At 38.4% G+C, this 19,460-nt stretch overlaps 1 protein-coding gene across 1 annotated transcript in view; it reads right to left on the bottom strand.

Annotated features, from left to right (window-relative positions):
- The window catches only part of ADGRG7 (adhesion G protein-coupled receptor G7), a gene marked incomplete at both ends in the record, with an annotated part of 92,728 nt that overhangs the window by 61,457 nt on the left and 11,811 nt on the right, over positions 1-19,460 (bottom strand). The window contains 2 exon segments of the mRNA XM_082839239.1: positions 176-280; positions 283-288. Of these exon segments, the coding sequence (XP_082695365.1) occupies positions 176-280; positions 283-288 (111 nt within the window).

Genomic DNA, 19,460 nt, shown 5'->3' with positions numbered 1-19,460 from the left:
AGCACAAGAAAACTCAGCTTTTACTATTGAGCTAATAAACACATCTTAAATCCATCATCATTATGCCCATTGTTACTACAGTCATTAACAGAAGCTTCAAGAAGCTTTGCTGCTGTCCTTATAAACACAAGAGTCACCTAAATCTCACACCCTAGTATTATCCCAAGTAATTTACTGATTGTACATCTCCGTCCTTTCCACTCTTCTGGACAAATGCATCTGCCATTTTCCCAGGTTCCACCATTCTTGCAGAACTCTATAGGGGTGCTAGATGTGGGGTAAATGTTCCTAAAGAAACAATAAATAACAGAATAGTATATGAACTGGCTGATTAGTTTCTCTTTTGGGGTCTGTGGCCTTTAATTTCTATATGTAAAACCATTATTTTGAATATCACTGCTGAAAAATATTCTTTGTAAGATCATCAAAAAATACATACACTGAGAATCTACACAGGGTATACAATGCTTACTAGATGTTATGGATATGAAAAAACCATATTTGAAAGATATGACACCTTGACCAAGGAGATTAGAATCTACTGAAGGAAACAGATTATATAGATGATGTATATAGACTAGATAGATAGATATAGATGAACCATGTCAATATGCAGATCTATAAGTGCTATAAGAATATAGAAGAGAGATGTTGAGGACAGAGGTAACCCATCCAGAGAAGACTTTTCAGAAGAGGTGGTGTTAGCATCAGATTTTAAGACTAAATCTAAAGAAGTCAGATAATGAGGATGATTATAATTTTTGTGACTTTCTGTTTGAATAAAAAAAAAATCCCACAGGGACTCAGAGGCAAAAAATATACAAACCAATTTTCACTGCAAAGTAAAGAAGCTGTTACAGTGGAGGATTACTGGACTGAATGTCAATATTATGACATAGTATGAGTGTGTTTCATGTTTGGTAATTGCAATCTTTGTTGCTTTTGTTGTGGTCATACATTTACAATGCTTGGTGTCAGTTTATTTATCTCTTGTAAAAATAAAATACAGTGTGTGTGTGTGAAAAAAATAAATAAAAATAAAATTAAAAAAATAAAGAAGTCAGATAAAATGTAGGCAGGATACAAACAGCAAAAATTCAAAAACATGGAAAGTTCTGATGTGTCCAAGAACAGAGAAAAGCTTAACATATCAGGAGCGTTGGTTCTACGTGGATCAACAGCAGGACATAAGCTGCATTGTGAGCAGGTTTATAGAACAAGCTGAAAAGATTTAACCCTGCAGCAGCCTAGAGGGGTCTTAAAACAAGGAAGTAACATAGTAAGGAATATTTTCTAGGAAGATATCTCAAGCAATACGGGAAGTGACTGAGGCTGGGAGGCAAAGAAGACCAGCTAGCTAAATGAGAACCTGATCTAAAACAGTGGCTCTAAGGAAGTCAGGTGTCAATCAACTCAGGAGCATACCTGAGACTTGATTGTTTGGATCTAGTGACTGGTTATTTTGAGTTGGGGACATTGGGGACACTGGGGACTCTAAATTGAAAGACAGGGTGGATGGTGAACAAATTAACTAACCTTATGAATACAGGAAGCAGAGTTCCAGTTCCAATAATGATGGAGTAGGTTGTACCATATTAACCCTCCCCCAGATGACAATTTTAAACACTGGACAAAAATTTAAAACTAACTACTTGAGGACATTGGACAGCAATAAAAAGCAGAGAGAAACTGAAGGCTATTCCAAGTTTATACAGTCTCTCCACTAAGAGCACTACCCAGTCTGTATAGCAGGAGTGGCTGAAACACCAGCCTAAAGCCACAGTCTTAATGGGCCGAGGTATGAAAGGAGACGGTCTGGGGCTACCACACAACTGGAAATTGAAGGGAGATATCCCGGAAAGGAGGGAGCCATATAGAAGGGAGACTCAAAGTCTGGGTGTAAATTCCCCTAAAATTTGAAGGAAAAAAAAAGACTTAAAAAAATAAACAGAGGTTCTGGGACATGTGGGACAATATCAAAGAGTCTAACCTATAAGCAAATGGAGTCCCAGAAAGGGAGAAGAGAAGGAATAGGGCAGATAAAATATCTGAAGGAATAATGGTCAAAAATTCTCAAACTCGGTACAAGAAGCGCAGTAAAGCTCAAGCAAAATAAATGCAGGGAAAAACCACACTTAGACACATCATGGTTGAACTGCTAAAACTCAAAAATAAGGAGAAAATACTGAAAGCAACCAACTACCAGCCCAGACAGTTTTACTGATGAATTAGGGAATAAATAATACCAATCTTGTATAAACTCTTCTAGAAAATAGAGAAAGGGAGAAACTTCCCAAATAATAATAATGCCAGGATAGCCCTCATACCAAAATCTGACAAAAACATTATAAGAAAAGAAAATTACAGACCAATAAACCTCATTTTCACAGATGCAAAAATCTTTTTGAAATAGTAGCAAATCAAATCCAGCAATATATAAAACTGACAATCCATCATGACAAAGTGAGATTTATACCAGGAGTGCAAAGTTGGTTTAACAATAGAAAATTAAGTATTTAATTCACCATATGCCAAATTAAAGGGGGAAGACCATATGATCATTTCAATAATCATAAATTCAAAAATCATTTCAATAAAGGGGAAAAAGCATCCAACATATTTTTTAAACTCTCAGCAAATAAGGAATAAAAGGGAACTTCTTCAAACTGATAAAAATCATCTATGAAGACCCTACCACTAACATCATACTTAATAGTGTAATATTGAATGCTTTCCCCCTTAAGACTGACAGAAAATAGTTTAACATAACTGCTGTAACCACTTTTACTCAACATTGTGCTGAAAACGCTGACCAGTGCTATGGGTAAGAAAAAGAAATAAAAAGCATAAAGAAAGGGAGAAATAAAACTATCTTCTGTTGCAGATGACATCATCAAATACATAGAAAATCCTAAGGTGTCTCAAAAAACGCTGCTAGAAGTAATAGTAAATTTAGCAAGGTTTCATGACACAAAATAAACAAAATTATAGTTATTTCCATATGCTAGCATCAAATAATTGGGAAATAAAATTATTAAATAATTTCCATTTAAATTAGCTTAAAAATTATAAAATTTTGGGAAATAAATTTAACAAAATGTGTGTAAGATCTCATTAGTGAAAGAAATTTTGAAAGATCTAAACAAGTGGAAATATATACCATGTATGTATGAAAGACTCAAAGTTGTTAAGGTGTATATTTTCCCCAAATTGATAAGGCCAAAATCCAAAAACAAAAGAACTTTTTTGTAGAAATTGACAAACTGATCTTAAAGTGTTATTGAAATGTAAGAGACCTGGAAAAGCCAAAATAAACAGGGAACTCTACTCAATACTCTGTAATGGCCTATATGGGAAAAGAATCTAAAAAAGGAGTAGATATATGTATATGTATAACTGATTCACTTTGCTGTACACCTGAAACTAATACAACATTGTAAATCAACTATACTCCAATAAAAATTTTTTAAAAAGTAAAAGAAAAACAGAGTTGGGTGACTGACATTACTAATTTTATGACTTACTATACAGCCATAGCAATCAAAACATTATGAGATCATCATAAAGACAGCCAGATATACCAATGAAATAGAATAAAGAGCTTAGAAATAGATAAAACATATATAGTCAGTTGATTCTTTAAAAAGATTACAAGGCAATTCAGTTGGAAAAGGAAAAATGTTTCAACAAATGGACTCAAAACTCAATTTGAGATGGACCAGAGACCCAAAAGCAATAGTTAAAACTACAAAGCTTCTCTGAGAAAACAGGAGCATATCTTTGCAACTTTGGGAAAGACAAAAATTTTTTTAAAGAGGACACAAAAAGCACAAAACATAAAAGAAAAAAATTGATAAATTGTACTTAAAACTAAAAACTGCTCAGCAAAAGACACCGTTAAGAAAATAAAAATGGAAGCCACAGACCGGGAGAAAATATTTGCAGTACTTTTCTCACAAAGGAAGTGTTTCTATAACTTTAAATTAGGATTGTAATTTGTAAATTGTAAAGAGTGCACATTACTAATAAGAATACAAACAACCCACTTTTTTAAATGGACAAAAGATTTGAATACACAGTCCATAAAAAAAGATATATGGAAGGGCACTAAGCACACGAAAATGATCAGCATATTAGTCATCAGAGAAACGCAAGTTAAAACCACAATGAAATATCATTTCACACCCAACTAGAACAGCTAAAATTAAAAAACAGACGATGCCAAATGTTGTTAAGGATGTGAAACAACTGGAACTCTAGCAAATTGCTGCTGAGAATTTCAAATGGTACAACCATTTTGGAAAGATGTTTGGTAGTATCATAAGGCTAAAGATACACCTACCTATGACAGAAATTCCACATCTAGATAGATATGCAGAATAAGTGGAAATATATGTCCACAAAGATACTTGAATGTTTCTATTACCTGCAGTGGATGCTATCGTATGCCACCTGGATCCTCCTCTTTAGGACTGAAGCACTTATTCCTCCAGCCTTGGGGGATATTGGCAACTGAGAAAACAGCTGAATCCTTTTCTAGAAATTGCCCTCAACTGAAGAGAGTCAGCTTACCCAAGAGCCTCATGACACACACTATGACTAGTCAATACCAGGGAATAAAGGTTCAACCCACAGCCTCAATACCTCAAAGAATATATTTTCCAAAGATAGCTGTACTATGTATTCCATCTCACTCACCCTTCCTATAATGATGATACTTCTCCACTGAGAGGTAGGTTTATGTTCTTTCCGTGAATCATGTGGATTTTTGTATCTGTCTTGACTAATAGTGTGAAAGAAATGTGTTGTGTGACTTGCAGGCTAGATCATAAAAGGTGATTTGGCTTCCACCTAGCTCTCTCTCACTCAGGACAGATGCTTTAGAAGACTTGAGCCTACAGGAGACATTTAAGAAACCTGGCTACTCTGAAGCCTCCATGCTGGAGATACCAAGGGGAGAAACTACACAGAGATAGAGAAGGCTGAGGAGCTTCAACTGTTTCAGCTTTTTGAGTCTTCCCAGCCCAGGCACCACACATGGGTGAAGAAGCATTTAAGATGACCCCAGCTCCAGCCACCATCTGCGGGCAACTTTATGAGAGATCCTAATCCAGAACTACCCAGGCATGCTGCTTCCAAATTCTGAACTCAGAAAGATAATAAATGATCATGGTTGTTTTAAGCCACTAAATTTTGGGATGATTTCTTCTGCAGCAATAGATAACTAATACAGAGGACAACTCTTGAGAGGCATCCCAGCTTCAGCTGTGTTGCAGTTCAATTTCTCCTTCCACCCAATCCTGCCTCTGTTACTCCCCTAGGAGAGCTGATCCCAAGAACACCTGTTGAAACCTTTATGCAGAAAAATCTTCAATTCAGAATCTGTTTTCCAGGGAACGCAATCTCGGAAGTTTTATTCATGGTAGCCAAAAGAAAAAGAAGAAGAAACCACCCAAATAGTCCATCGACAAGAGACTGAATAAACAAATTATGGTATATTCATACAATAGAATATTGATTGTTTAGTAATAAAAAGCAATACGTACAACATAGATGAATCTCAAAAACATTATGTTAACAAAAGTATTCAGACATAAAAGAGTAAATCCTATATGGTTCTTTCAATGAAGTTCAAGGATAGCAAAACTAACCCATGATGATAAAATCAGAACAGTGTTTGCCCAAAGGGTGGGGAGTAGAGGTGGGGAGATTGACTGGCAAGGAACAGCTACAGCTACCATAAAAAATGAACATGGCCTAACTCCTAGCCAGACACAAATAACACCTCACACTAAAGGCCTGCACCTCAATTCCTTTTTTTTTCTTTTTTTTAAATTTCTTTAATTTTATTTTCTTTTTTATACAGCAGGTTCTTATTAGTCATCAATTTTATACACATCAGTGTATACATGTCAATCCCAATCACCCAATTCATCCCACCCCCACCCCCACCCCCCCGCTGCTTTCCCCGCTTGCTGTCCATACGTTTGTTCTCTACATCAGTGTCTCAATTTCTGACCTGCAAACCGGTTCATCTGTACCATTTTTCTAGGTTCCACATATATTTGTTAATATATGATATTTGTTTTTCTCTTTCTGACTTACTTCACTCTGTATGACAGTCTCTAGATCCATCCACGTCTCTACAAATGTCCCAATTTCATTCCTTTTTATGGCTGAGTAATGTTCCATTGTATATACGTACTACATCTTCTTTATCCATTCGTCTGTCGATGGGCATTTAGGGTGTTTCCATGACCTGGCTATTGTAAATAGGGCTGCAATGAACATTGGGGTACATGTGTCTTTTCGAATTACGGTTTTCTCTGAGTATATGCCCAGTAGTGGGATTGCTGGATCATATGGTAATTGTATTTTTCGTCTTTTAAGGAACCTCCATACTGTTCTCCATAGTGGTTGTATCAATTTACATTCCCATCAATGCAAGTGCAAGAGGGTACGCTTTTCTCCACACCCTCTCCAGCATTTGTTGATTGTAGATTTTCTGATGATGCCCATTCTAACTGATGTGAGGTGATACCTCATTGTAGTTTTGATTTGCATTTCTCTAATGATTAGTGATATGGAGCAGCTTTTCATGTGCTTCTTGGCCATCTGTATGTCTTCTTTGGAGAAATGTCTGTTTAGGTCTTCTGCCCATTTTTGGATTGGGTTGTTTATTTTTTTAATATTGAGCTGCATGGGTTGTTTATATATTTTGGAGATTAATCCTTTGTCCATTGATTCGTTTGCAAATATGTTCTCCCATTCTGAGGGTTGTCTTTTCAGCTTGTTTATGGTTTCCTTTGCTGGGCAAAAGCTTTGAAGTTTCATTAGGTCCCATTTGTTTATTTTTGTTTTTATTTCCATTACTCTAGGAGGTGGATCAAAAAAGATCTTGCTGTGATTTATGTCATAGAGTGTTCTTCCGATGTTTTCCTCTAAGAGTTTTATACTGTCCAGTCTTACATTTAGGTCTCTAATCCATTTTGAGTTTATTTTTGTGTATGGTGTTAGGGAGTGTTCTAATTTCATTCTTTTACATGTAGCTGTCCAGTTTTCCCAGCACCACTTATTGAACAGCCTGTCTTTTCTCCATTGTATATCCTTGCCTCCTTTGTCATACATTAGTTGACCACAGGTGAGTGGGTTTATCTCTCGGCTTTCTATCTTGTTCCATTGATCTATGTTTCTGTTTTTGTGCCAGTACCATATTGTCTTGATTACTGTAGCTTTGTAGTATAGTCTGAAGTCAAGGATTCTGATTCCTCCAGCTCCATTTTTTTCCCTCAAGACTGCTTTGGCTAATCGGGGTCTTTTGTGTCTCCATATAACTTTTAAGATTTTTTGTTCTAGTTCTGTAAAAAATGCCATTGGTTATTTGATAGGGATTGCATTGAATCTGTAGATTGCTTTGTGTAGTATAGTCATTTTCACAATGCTGATTCTTCCAATCCAAGAACATGGTATATCTCTCCATCTGTTAGTATCATCTTTAATTTCTTTCATCAGTGTCTTACAGTTTTCTGCATACAGGTCTTTTGTCTCCCTAGGTAGGTTTATTCCTAGGTATTTTATTCATTTTGTTGCAATAGTAAACGGGAGTGTTTCCTTAATTTCTCTTTCTGATTTTTCATCATTAGTGTATAGGAATGCAAGAGATTTCTGTGCATTAATTTTGTGTCCTGGAACTTTACCAAATTCATTGATTAGTTCTAGTAGTTTTCTGGTGGCATCTTTCAGATGCTCTATGTATAGTATCATGTCATCTGCAAACAGTGAGAGTTTTACTTCTTCTTTTCCAATTTGTATTCTTTTTATTTCTTTTTCTTCTCTGAGTGCTGTGGCTAGGACTTCCAAAAATATGTTGAATACTATAGTGGCAAGAGTGGACATCCTTGTCTTGTTCCTGATCTTAGAGGAAATGCTTTCAGTTTTTCACCATTGAGAATGATGTTTGCTGTGGGTTTGTCATATATGGCCTTTATTACGTTGAGGTAGGTTCCCTCTATTCCCAATTTCTGGAGAGTTTTTATCATAAATGGGTGTTGAATTTTGTCAAAAGCTTTTTCTGCATCTATTGAGATGATCATATGGTTTTTATTCTTCAGTTTGTTAATATGGTGTATCACATTGATTGATTTGTGAATATTGAAGAATCCTTGCATCCCTGGGATAAATCCCCCTTGATCATGGTGTATGATCCTTTTAATATGTTGTTGGATTCTGTTTCCTAGTATTTTGTTGAGGATTTTTGTATCTATATTCATCAGTAATATTGGTCTATAATTTTCCTTTTTTTGTAGTATCTTAGCCTGGTTTTCGGATCAGGGTGATGGTGGCCTCATGGAATGAGTTTGGGAGTATTCCTTCCTCCACAATTTTTGGAAGAGTTTGAGATGAATGGGTGTTAGCTCTTCTCTAAATGTTTGATAGAATTCACCTGTGAAGCCATCCGGTCCTGGACTTTTGTTTGTTGGAAGATTTTTAATCACAATTTCCATTTCATTACTTGTGATTGGTCTGTTCATATTTTTTATTTCTTCCAGGTTCAGTCTTGGAAGGTTATACCTTTCTAAGAATTTGTCCATTTCTTCCAGGTTGTCCATTTTATTGGCGTAGAGTTGCTTGTAGTAGTTTCTTAGGATGTTTCGTATTTCTGTGGTGCCTGTTGTCACTTGTACTTTTTCATTTCTAATTTTATTGATTTGAGTCCTCTCCCTCTTTTTCTTGATGAGTCTGGCTAATGGTTTATCAGTTTTGTTTATCTTCTCCAAGAAGCAGCTTTTAGAGTTATTGATCTTTGCTATTGTTTTCTTTGTTTCTATTTCATTTATTTCTGCTCTGATCTTTATGATTTCTTTCCTTCTGCTAACTTTGGGTTTTGTTTGTTCTTTCTCTAGTTCCTTCAGGTGTAAGCTTTGATTGTTTATTTGAGATTTTTCTTGTTTCTTGAGGTAGGCTTGTATAGCTATAAACTTCCCTCTTAGAACTGCTTTTGCTGCATACCATAGGTTTTGGATCGTCGTGTTTTCATTGTTATTTGTCTCTAGGTATTTTTTGACTTCCTCTTTGATTTCTTCAGTGATCTCTTGATTATTTAGTAACGTATTGTTTAGCCTCCATGAGTTTGTGTTTTCTTTCCCTCTAATTGATTTCTAATCTCATAGCATTATCAGAAAACATGCTTGATATGACTTCAATTTTCTTAAATTTACTGAGGCTTGATTTGAGACCCTAGATGTGATCTATCCTGGAGAATGCTCTGTGCACACTTGAGAAGAAAGTGTAATCTGCTGTGTTTGTATGGAATGTTCTATAAATATCAATTAAATCTATCTGGTCTATTGTGTCATTTAAAGCTTCTGTTTCCTTATTTATATTCATTTTGGATGATCTGTACATTGGTGTAAGTGAGGTGTTAAAGTCCCCCACTATTTTTTTAACATCTTTATTGGGGTAAAATTGCTTTACAATGGTGTGTTAGTTTCTGCTTTATAACCAAGTGAATCAGTTATACATATACATATATTCCCATATGTCTTCCCTCTTGCGTCTCCCTCCCTCCCACCCTCCCTATCCCACCCCTCCAGGCTGTCACAAAGCACCGAGCCAATATCCCTGTGCCATGTGGCTGCTTCCCACTAGCTATCTACCTTACGTTTGGTAGTGTGTATATGTCCATGACTCTCTCTCGCCCTGTCACAACTCACCCTTCCCCCTCCCCATATCCTCAAGTCTGTTCTCCAGTAGGTCTGCGTCTTTATTCCTGTCTTAACCCTAGGTTCTTCATGACATTTTTTTTCTTAAATTCCATACATATGTGTTAGCATACGGTATTTGTCTTTTTCTTTCTGACTTACTTCACTCTGTATGACAGACTCTAGGTCTATCCACCTCATTACAAATAGCTCAATTTTGTTTCTTTTTATGGCTGAGTAATATTACATTGTATATATGTGCCACATCTTCTTTATCCATTCATCCGATGATGGGCACTTAGGTTGTTTCCATCTCCGGGCTATTGTAAATAGAGCTGCAATGAACATTTTGGTACATGACTCTTTTTGAATGTTGGTTTTCTCAGGGTATATGCCCAGTAGTGGGATTGCTGGGTCATATGGTAGTTCTATTTGTAGTTTTTTAAGGAACCTCCATACTGTTCTCCATAGTGGCTGAACCAATTCACATTCCCACCAGCAGTGCAAGACTGTTCCCTTTTCTCCACACCCTCTCCAGCATTTATTGTTTCTAGATTTTTTGATGATGGCCATTCTGACTGGTGTGAGATGATATCTCATTGTAGTTTTGATTTGCATTTCTCTAATGATTAATGATGTTGAGCATTCTTTCATGTGTTTGTTGGCAGTCTGTGTATCTTCTTTGGAGAAATGTCTATTTAGGTCTTCTGCCCATTTTTGGATTGGGTTGTTTGTTTTTTTGTTATTGAGCTGCATGAGCTGCTTGTAAATTTTGGAGATTAATCCTTTGTCAGTTGCTTCATTTGCAAATATTTTCTCCCATTCTGAGGGTTGTCTTTTCCTGTGCTGTGCAAAAGCTTTGAAGTTTCATTAGGTCCCATTTGTTTATTTTTGTTTTTATTTCCATTACTCTAGGAGGTGGGTCAGAAAGGATCTTGCTGTGATTTATGTCATAGAGTGTTCTGCCTATGTTTTCCTCTAACAGTTTGATAGTTTCTGACCTTACATTTAGGTCTTTAATCCATTTTGAGCTTATTTTTGTGTATGGTGTTAGGGAGTGATCTAATCTCATACTTTTACATGTACCTGTCCAGTTTTCCCAGCACCACTTATTGAAGAGGCTGTCCTTTCTCCACTGTACATTCCTGCCACCTTTATCAAAGATAAGGTGTCCATATGTGTGTGGGTTTATCTCTTGGCTTTCTATCCTGTTCCATTGATCTATCTTTCTGTTTTTGTGCCAGTACCATACTGTCTTGATTACTGTAGCTTTGTAGTATAGTATGAAGTCAGGGAGTCTGATTCCTCCAGCTCCGTTTTTCGTTCTCAAGATTGCTTTGGCTATTCGGGGTCTTTTGTGTTTCCATACAAATTGTGAAATTTTTGGTTCTAGTTCTGTGAAAAATGCCAGTGGTAGTTTGATAGGGATTGCATTGAATCTGTAGATTGCTTTGGGTAGTAGAGTCATTTTCACAATGTTGATTCTTCCAATCCAAGAACATGGTATATCTCTCCATCTATTTGTATCATCTTTAATTTCTTTCATCACTGTCTTATAATTTTCTGCATATAGGTCTTTTGTCTCCTTAGGTACGTTTATTCCTAGATATTTTATTCTTTTTGTTGCAATGGTAAATGGGAGTGTTTTCTTGATTTCAATTTCAGATTTTTCATCATTAGTATATAGGAATGCCAGAGATTTCTGTGCATTAATTTTGTATCCTGCTACTTTACCAAATTCATTGATTAGCTCTAGTAATTTTCTGGTAGCATCTTTAGGATACTCTATGTATAGTATCATGTCATCTGCAAACAGTGACAGCTTTACTTCTTCTTTTCCAATTTGGATTCCTTTTATTTCCTTTTCTTCTCTGACTGCTGTGGCTAAAACTTCCAAAACTATGTTGAATAAGAGTGGTGAGAGTGGGCAACCTTGTCTTATTCCTGATCTTAGTGGAAATGCTTTCAGTTTTTCACCACTGACGATGATGTTTGCTGTGGGCTTCTCATATATGGCCTTTATTATGTTGAGGAAAGTTCCCTCCATGCCTACTTTCTTCAGGGTTTTTATCATAAATCGGTGTTGAATTTTGTCAAAAGCTTTCTCTGCATCTATTGAGATGATCATATGGTTTTTCTCCTTCAATTTGTTAATATGGTTTATCACCTTGATAGATTTGCGTATATTGAAGAATCCTTGCATTCCTGGAATAAACCCCACTTGATCATGGTGTATGATCCTTTAAATGTGCTGTTGGATTCTGTTTGCTAGTATTTTGTTGGGGATTTTTGCATCTATGTTCATCAGTGATATTGGCCTGTAGTTTTCTTTCTCTGTGACATCCTTGTCTGGTTTTAGTATCAAGGTGATGGTGGCCTCGTAGAAGGAATTTGGGAGTGTTCCTCTCTCTGCTATATTTTGGAAGAGTTTGAGAAGGATAGGTGTTAGCTCTTCTCTAAATGATCGATAGAATTCGCCTGTGAAGCCATCTGGTCTTGGGCTTTTGTTTGTTGAAAGATTTTTAATCACAGTTTCAATTTCAGTGCTTGTGATTGGTCTGTTCATATTTTCTGTTTCTTCCTGATTCAGTCTTGGCAGGTTGTGCATTTCTAAGAATTTGTCCATTTCTTCCAGATTGTCCATTTTATTGGCATAGAGTTGCTTGTAGTAATCTCTCATGATCTTTTTTATTTCTGCAGTGTCAGTTGTTACTTCTCCTTTCTCATTTCTTATTCTATTGATTTGAGTCTTCTCCCATTTTTTCTTGATGAGTCTGGCTAGTGGTTTATCTATTTTGTTTATCTTCTCAAAGAACCAGCTTTCAGTTTTATTGATCTTTGCTATTGTTTCCTTCATTTCTTTTTCATTTATTTCTGATCTGATTTTTATGATTTCTATCCTTCTGCTACCTTTGGGTTTTTTGTTCTTCTTTCTCTAATTGCTTGAGGTGCAAGGTTAAGTTGTTTATTCGAGATGTTTCCTGCTTCTTAAGGTGGGCTTGTATTGCTATAAACTTCCCCCTTAAAACTGCTTTTGCTGCATCCCATAGGTTTTGGGTCGTTGTGTCTCCATTGTCATTTGTTTCTAGGTATTTTTTTTATTTCCTCTTTGATTTCTTCAGTGATCACTTCATTATTAAGTAGTGTATTGTTTAGCCTCCATGTGCTTGTATTTTTTACAGATCTTTTCCTGTAATTGATATCTAGTCTCATGGCATTGTGGTCGGAAAGATACTTGATACAATTTCAATTTTCTTAAATTTACCAAGGCTTGATTTGTGACCCAAGATATGATCTTTCCTGGAGAATGTTCCATGAGCACTTGAGAAAAATGTGTATTCTGTTGTTTTTGGATGGAGTGTCCTATAAATATCAATTAAGTCCATCTTGTTTAATGTATCATTTAAAGCTTGTGTTTCCTTATTTATTTTCATTTTGGATGATCTGTCTATGGGTGAAAGTGGGGTGTTAAAGTCCCCTACTATGAATGTGTTACTGTCGATTTCCCCTTTTATGGCTGTTAGTATTTGCCTTATGTATTGAGGTGCTCCTATGTTGGGTGCATAAATATTTACAATTGTTATATCTTCTTCTTGGATCGATCCCTTGATCATTATGTAGTGTCCTTCTTTGTCTCTTTTAATAGTCCTTATTTTAAAGTCTATTTTGTCTGATATGAGAATTGTTACTCCAGCTTTCTTCTGGTTTCCATTTGCATGGAATAACTTTTTCCATCCCCTTACTTTCAGTCTGTATGTGTCTCTAGGTCTGAAGTGGGTCTCTTGTAGATAGCATATATAAGGGTCTTGTTTTTTTATCCGTTCAGCCAATCTGTGTCTTTTGGTGGGAGCATTTAGTCCATTTACATTTAAGGTAATTATCGATATGTATGTTCCTATTCCCATTTTCTTAATTGTTTTGGGTTCGTTATTATAGGTCTTTCCCTTATCTTGTGTTTCTTGTCTAGAGAAGTTCCTTTAGCATTTGTTGTAAAGCTGGTTTGGTGGTGCTGAACTCTCTCAGCTTTTGCTTGTCTGTAAAGGTTTTAATTTCTCCATCAAATCTGAATGAGATCCTTGCTGGGTAGAGTAGTCTTGGTTGCAGGTTTTTCTCCTTCATCACTTTCAGTATGTCCTGCCACTCCCTTCTGGCTTGTAGGGTTTCTGCTGAGAGATCAGCTGTTAACCTTATGGGGATTCCCTTGTGTGTTGTTTTTCCCTTGCTGCTTTTAATATGCTTTCTTTGTATTTAATTTTTGACAGTTTGATTTATATGTGTCTTGGCGTATTTCTCCTTGGATTTATCCTGTATGGGACTCTCTATGCTTCCTGGACTTGATTAACTATTTCCTTTCCCATATTAGGGAAGTTTTCAACTATAATCTCTTCAAATATTTTCTCAGTCCCCTTCTTTTTCTCTTCTTCTTCTGGAACCCCTATAATTCAAATGTTGGTGCGTTTAATGTTCTCCCAGAGGTCTCTGAGACTGTCCTCAGTTCTTTTCATTCTTTTTTCTTTATTCTGCTCTGCAGTAGTTATTTCCACTATTTTATCTTCCAGGTCACTTATCCGTTCTTCTGCCTCAGTTATTCTGCTATTGATCCCATCTAGAGTACTTTTAATTTCATTTATTGTGTTGTTCATCGTTGCTTGTTTCATCTTTATTTCTTCTAGGTCCTTGTTAATTGTTTCTTGCATTTTGTCCATTCTAGTTCCAAGATTTCGGATCATCCTTACTATCATTATTCTGAATTCTTTTTCAGGTAGACTGCCTATTTCCTGTTCATTCGTTAGGTCTGGTGCATTTTTATCTTGCTCCTTTATCTGCTGTGTGTTTTTCTGTCTTCTCATTTTGCTTATCTTACTGTGTTTGGGGTCTCCTTTTTGCAGACTGCAGGTTTGTAGTTCCCGCTGTTTTTGATGTCTGTCTCCAGTGGCTAAGGTTGGTTCAGTGGGTTGTGTATGCTTCCTGGTGGAGGGGACTAGTGCCTGTGTTGTGGTGGATGAGGCTGGATCTTGTCTCTCTAGTGGGCAGGTTCACGTCTGGTGGTGTGTTTTGGGGTGTCTGTGGCCTTATTACGATTTTAGGCAGCCTCTCTGCTAATGCGTGGGGTTGTGTTCCTGTTTTGCTAGTTGTTTGGCATAGGTTGTCCAGCACTGTGGCTTGCTGGTTGTTGAGTGAAGCTGGGTGCTGGTGTTAAAATGGAGGTCTCTGGGAGATTTTTGCCGTTTGACATTATGTGGAGCTGGGAGGTCTCTTGTGGACCAGTGTCCTGAAGTTGGCTCTCCTACCTCAGAGGCAGAGCCCTGACTCCTGGCTGGAGCACCAAGAGGCTTTCATCCACACGGCTCAGAATAAAAGGGAGAAAAAGTAGAGAGAATTAGTAGAAGTATGAGGAAAGAAAGAAGGAAAGGAGGGAAGGAAGGAAGTAAGGAAGGAAGAAAAAAGAAAGAAGCAAAGAAGGAAAGAAGGCGAGAAGGAAAGAAAGAAGGGAGGGAGGGAGGGAGGAAGGAAGGAAGGAGGGAAAGAAGGAAAAAAGACAGAAAGAAAGAAGATACAGTAAAAATAAAGTATAATAAAGTTATTGAGTTAAAAAATACTTATTTAGAAAAAAAAAGGGACGGATAGAACCTTAGGACAAATGTTGGAAGCAAAGCTATACAGACAAAAGCTTACACAGAAGCATACACATACACGCTCACAAAAAGAGGTAAAGGGGGAAAAATCATAAATCTTGATCTCAGAGACCACCTCCTCAATTTGGGATGATTCGTTGTCTAAAGGAAGGAAGGAAGGAAGGAAGGAAAGAAAGGAAGAAAGAAAGAAGGTAAAGTATAATAAAGTTATTAAAATTAATTATTAAGAAAAAAGTTTTTTAAAAAAACCATGGACGGATAGAACCCTAGGACAAATGGTGGAAGCAAGACTATACAGACAAGATCTCACACAGAAGCATACACATACACACTCACAAAAAGAGGAAAGGGGAAAAAATCATAGATCTTGCTCCTAAAGTCCACCTCCTCAATTTGGGATCATTCCTTGTCTATTCAGGTATCCCACAGATGCAGGGTACATCAAGTTGATTGTGGAGCTTTAATCCGCTGCTTCTGAGGCTGCTGGGAGAGATTTCCCTTTCTCTTCTTTGTTCTCACAGCTCACAGGGGCTCAGCTTTGGATTTGGCCCTGCCTCTGCGTGTAGGTCGCTGGAGGGCGTCTGTTTTTTGCTCAGACAGGACGGGGTTAAAGGAGCCGCTGATTCGGGGGCTCTGGCGCACTCAGGCCGGGGCGGGGGGGAGGGAGGGGCACGGAGGGCGGGGCGGGCCTGCAGCGGCAGAGGCCGGCGTGACGTTGCACCAGCCTGAGGCCCGCCGTGCGTTCTCCCTGTGCTCGCACACAGGTCCCTTGGTGGCGGCAGCAGCAGCCTTAGCGTCTCCCGCCCGTCTCTGGGGTCCGTGCTTTTAGCCGTGGCTCGCGCCCGTCTCTGGAGTTCCTTTAAGCAGCGCTCTTAAACCCCTGTCCTCGCGCACAAGGAAACAAAGAGGGAAGAAAAAGTCTCTTGCGTCTTCGGCAGGTGCAGACTTTTCCCCGGACTCCCTCCCGGCTACCCGTGGTGCACTAACCCCTTCAGGCTGTGTTCAAGCCGCCAACCCCATTCCTCTCCCTGCGCTCCGACGGAAACCGAAACCCGAGCCTCAGCTCGCAGCCCCGCCCGCCCCGGCGGGTGAGCAGACAAGCCTCTCGGGCTGGTGTGTGTGGAGTGCCGGTCGGACCGATCCCCTGTGCGGGAATCTCCCCGCTTTGCCCTCCGCACCCGTGTTGCTGCGCTCTCCTCCATGGCTTCGAAGCTCCCCCCTCCGCCTCCCGCAGTCTCCGCCCGCGAAGGGGCTTCCTAGTGTGTGGAAACTTTTCCTCCTTCACAGCTCCCTCCCACTGGTGCAGGTGCCGTCCCTATTCTTTTGTCTCTGTTTTTTCTTTTTTTTCTTTTGCCCTACCCAGGTACGTGGGGAGTTTCTTGCCTTTTGGGAGGTCTGAGGTCTTCTGCCAGCCTTCAGTAGGTGTTCTGTAGGAGTTCTTCCACGTGTAGATGTATTTCTGGTGTATCTGTGGGGAGGAAGGTGATCTCCGCGTCTTACTCTTCCGCCATCTTCAAGGTTCCCCCCCCCCCCACTATTATGTTGTTACTGTCAATTTCCTCTTTTATAGCTGTTATCAGTTGCCTTATGTATTGAGGTGCTCCTATGTTAGGTGCATATATATTTATAATTGTTATATCTTCTTCTTGGATTGATCCCTTGATCATTATGTAGTGTCCTTCCTTGTCTCTTGTAACATTCTTTATTTTAAAGTCTATTTTATCTGATATGAGTATTGCTACTCCAGCTTTCTTTTGATTTCCATTTGCATGGAATATATTTTTCCATCCCCTCACTTTCGGTCTGAATGTGTCCCTAGGTCTGAAGTGGGTCTTTTGTACACAGCATATATATGGGTCTTGTTTTTGTATCCATTCAGCAAGCCTGTGTCTTTTGGTTGGAGTAGTTAATCCATACATGCTTAAGGTAATTGTCAATATGTATGTTCCTATTGCCATTTTCTTAATTGTTTTGGGTTTGTTTTTGTAGGTCTTTTCTTCTCTTGTATTTCCCACTTAGAGAAGTTCCTTTAGCATTTGTTGTAGAGCTGGTTTGGTGGTGCTGTATTCTCTTAGCTTTTGCTTGTCTGTAAAGCTTATGATTTCTCCATCAAATCTGAATGAGATCCTTGTTGGGTACAGTAATCTTGGTTGTAGGTTCTTCCCTTTCATCACTTTAAGTATATCATGCCACTCCCTTCTGGCTTGTAGAGTTTCTGCTGAGAAATCAGCTGTTAACCTTATGGGAGTTCCCTTGTATGTTATTTGTCATTTTTCCCTTGCTGCTTTCAATAATTTTTCTTTGTCTTTAATTTTTGCCAATTTGATTACTATGTGTCTCGGCGTGTTTCTCCTTGGGTTTATCCTGTATGGGACTCTCTGCACTTCCTGGACTTGGGTGGCTATTTCCTTTCCCATGTTAGGGAAGTTTTTGACTATAATCTCTTCAGATATTTTCTCTGGTCCTTTCTCTCTCTCTTCTCCTTCTGGGACCCCTATAATGTGAATGTTGTTGTGTTTAATGTTGTCCCAGAGGTCTCTTAGGCTGTGTTCATTTCTTTTCATTCTTTTTCCTTTATTCTGTCCTGCAGCAGTGAATTCCAGCATTCTGTCTTCCAGGTCACTTATCCGTTCTTCTGCCTCAGTTATTCTGCTATTGTTTCCTTCTAGTGTAGTTTTCCTTTCAGTTATTGTATTGTTCATCTGTTTGTTTGTTCTTTAATTCTTCTAGGTCTTTGTTAAACATTTCTTGCATCTTCTCGATCTTTGTCTCCATTCTTTTTCCGAGGTCCTGGATCATCTTCACTATCATTATTCTGAATTCTTTTTCTGGAAGGTTGCCTATCTCCACTTCATTTAGTTGTTTTTCTGGGGTTTTATCTTGTTCCTTCGTCTGGTACATAGCCCTCTGCCTTTTCATCTTGTCTTTCTGTGAATGTGGTTTTTGTTCCACAGGCTGCAGGATTGTAGTTCTCCTCCTTCTTATTATTATTGGTAATCAGAGATGGTGCTACTGCCTGTAGCAGTGGATCATGCCTGACAGTTCTGGAGGCTGGGAAGTCCAAGATGAAGGCTCCAGCGGATTTGGTGTTGTGTGAGGGTCTGCTTCCTGCATCATAGACCACTGTCATCTCCTCAATTCCTTTTACCTAATACATCATATCTGATTTTCAATTAAAAATTACAGGGCATGCTGAAAGGCAAAAAACAGCCTGAAGAGATAAGCCAACCATCAGAACCAGATTTATAGATGGCAGAGATTTTAGAATTATCAGACCAGGAATTTAAGATAATTATGATTAATATGCTAAGAGCTTTAAAAAAGTAGACAGCCTTTAAGTACAAGGGGGTAATACAAGCAGAGAGATGGAAACTCTAAGCAAGAATCAAAAGAAATGCTAGATAGTGGGAAGCAGCCACATAGCACAGGAAGATCAGCTCCGTGCTTTGTGACCACCTAGAGGGGTGGGATAGGGAGGATGGGAGGGAGATGCAAGAGGGAGGAGATATGGGGATACATGTATACGTATAGCTGATTCACTTTGTTATAAAGCAGAAACTAACACACCATTGTAAAGCAATTATACTCCAGTAAAGATGTTTAAAAAAATGCTAGAATCTAAAAGCACTGTAACAGAAATGAAGAATGTCTTTGATGGGTCCATCAGTAGACTGGACAGGGCCAAGAAAAGAATCAGTGAACTTGAAGAAATGTCAGTAGAAACTTCCCAAACTAAAAAGTAAAGAGGAAAAAATAAAAATGTAACAGAATATGCAAGAACTGTGGGAACAAAAGGTATAACATATACTTTACGGCAGCAGTTCCCCCAACCTTTTTGGCACCAGGAACCAGTTTCGTGGAAGACAATTTTTCCATGAACAGGGGGTGGGGGGTGACGGTTCAGGCGGTAATGCGAGCGATGCGGAGCATGGGGGGACAGCAGATGAAGCTTCGCTCGCTCGCCCGCCACTTACCTCCTGCTGTGTGGCCCGGTTCCTAACAGGCCACAAACTGGTACCAGTCTTTGGCCTGGGGTTTGGGGACCCCTGCATTATGGGAATACTGGAAGGAGAGGAAAAGGGAAAAGGGACAGAAAAAAACATTTGAAGTTTTCGTACCTGAG

The sequence above is a fragment of the Leucopleurus acutus genome (genome assembly GCF_964270905.1).
Source record: "Leucopleurus acutus genome assembly, chromosome: 5".
Lineage (NCBI taxonomy): Eukaryota > Metazoa > Chordata > Mammalia > Artiodactyla > Delphinidae > Leucopleurus > Leucopleurus acutus.
The sequence above is the reverse complement of the archived record's forward strand: the minus strand, read 5'-3'. Positions and strand labels throughout refer to the sequence as shown.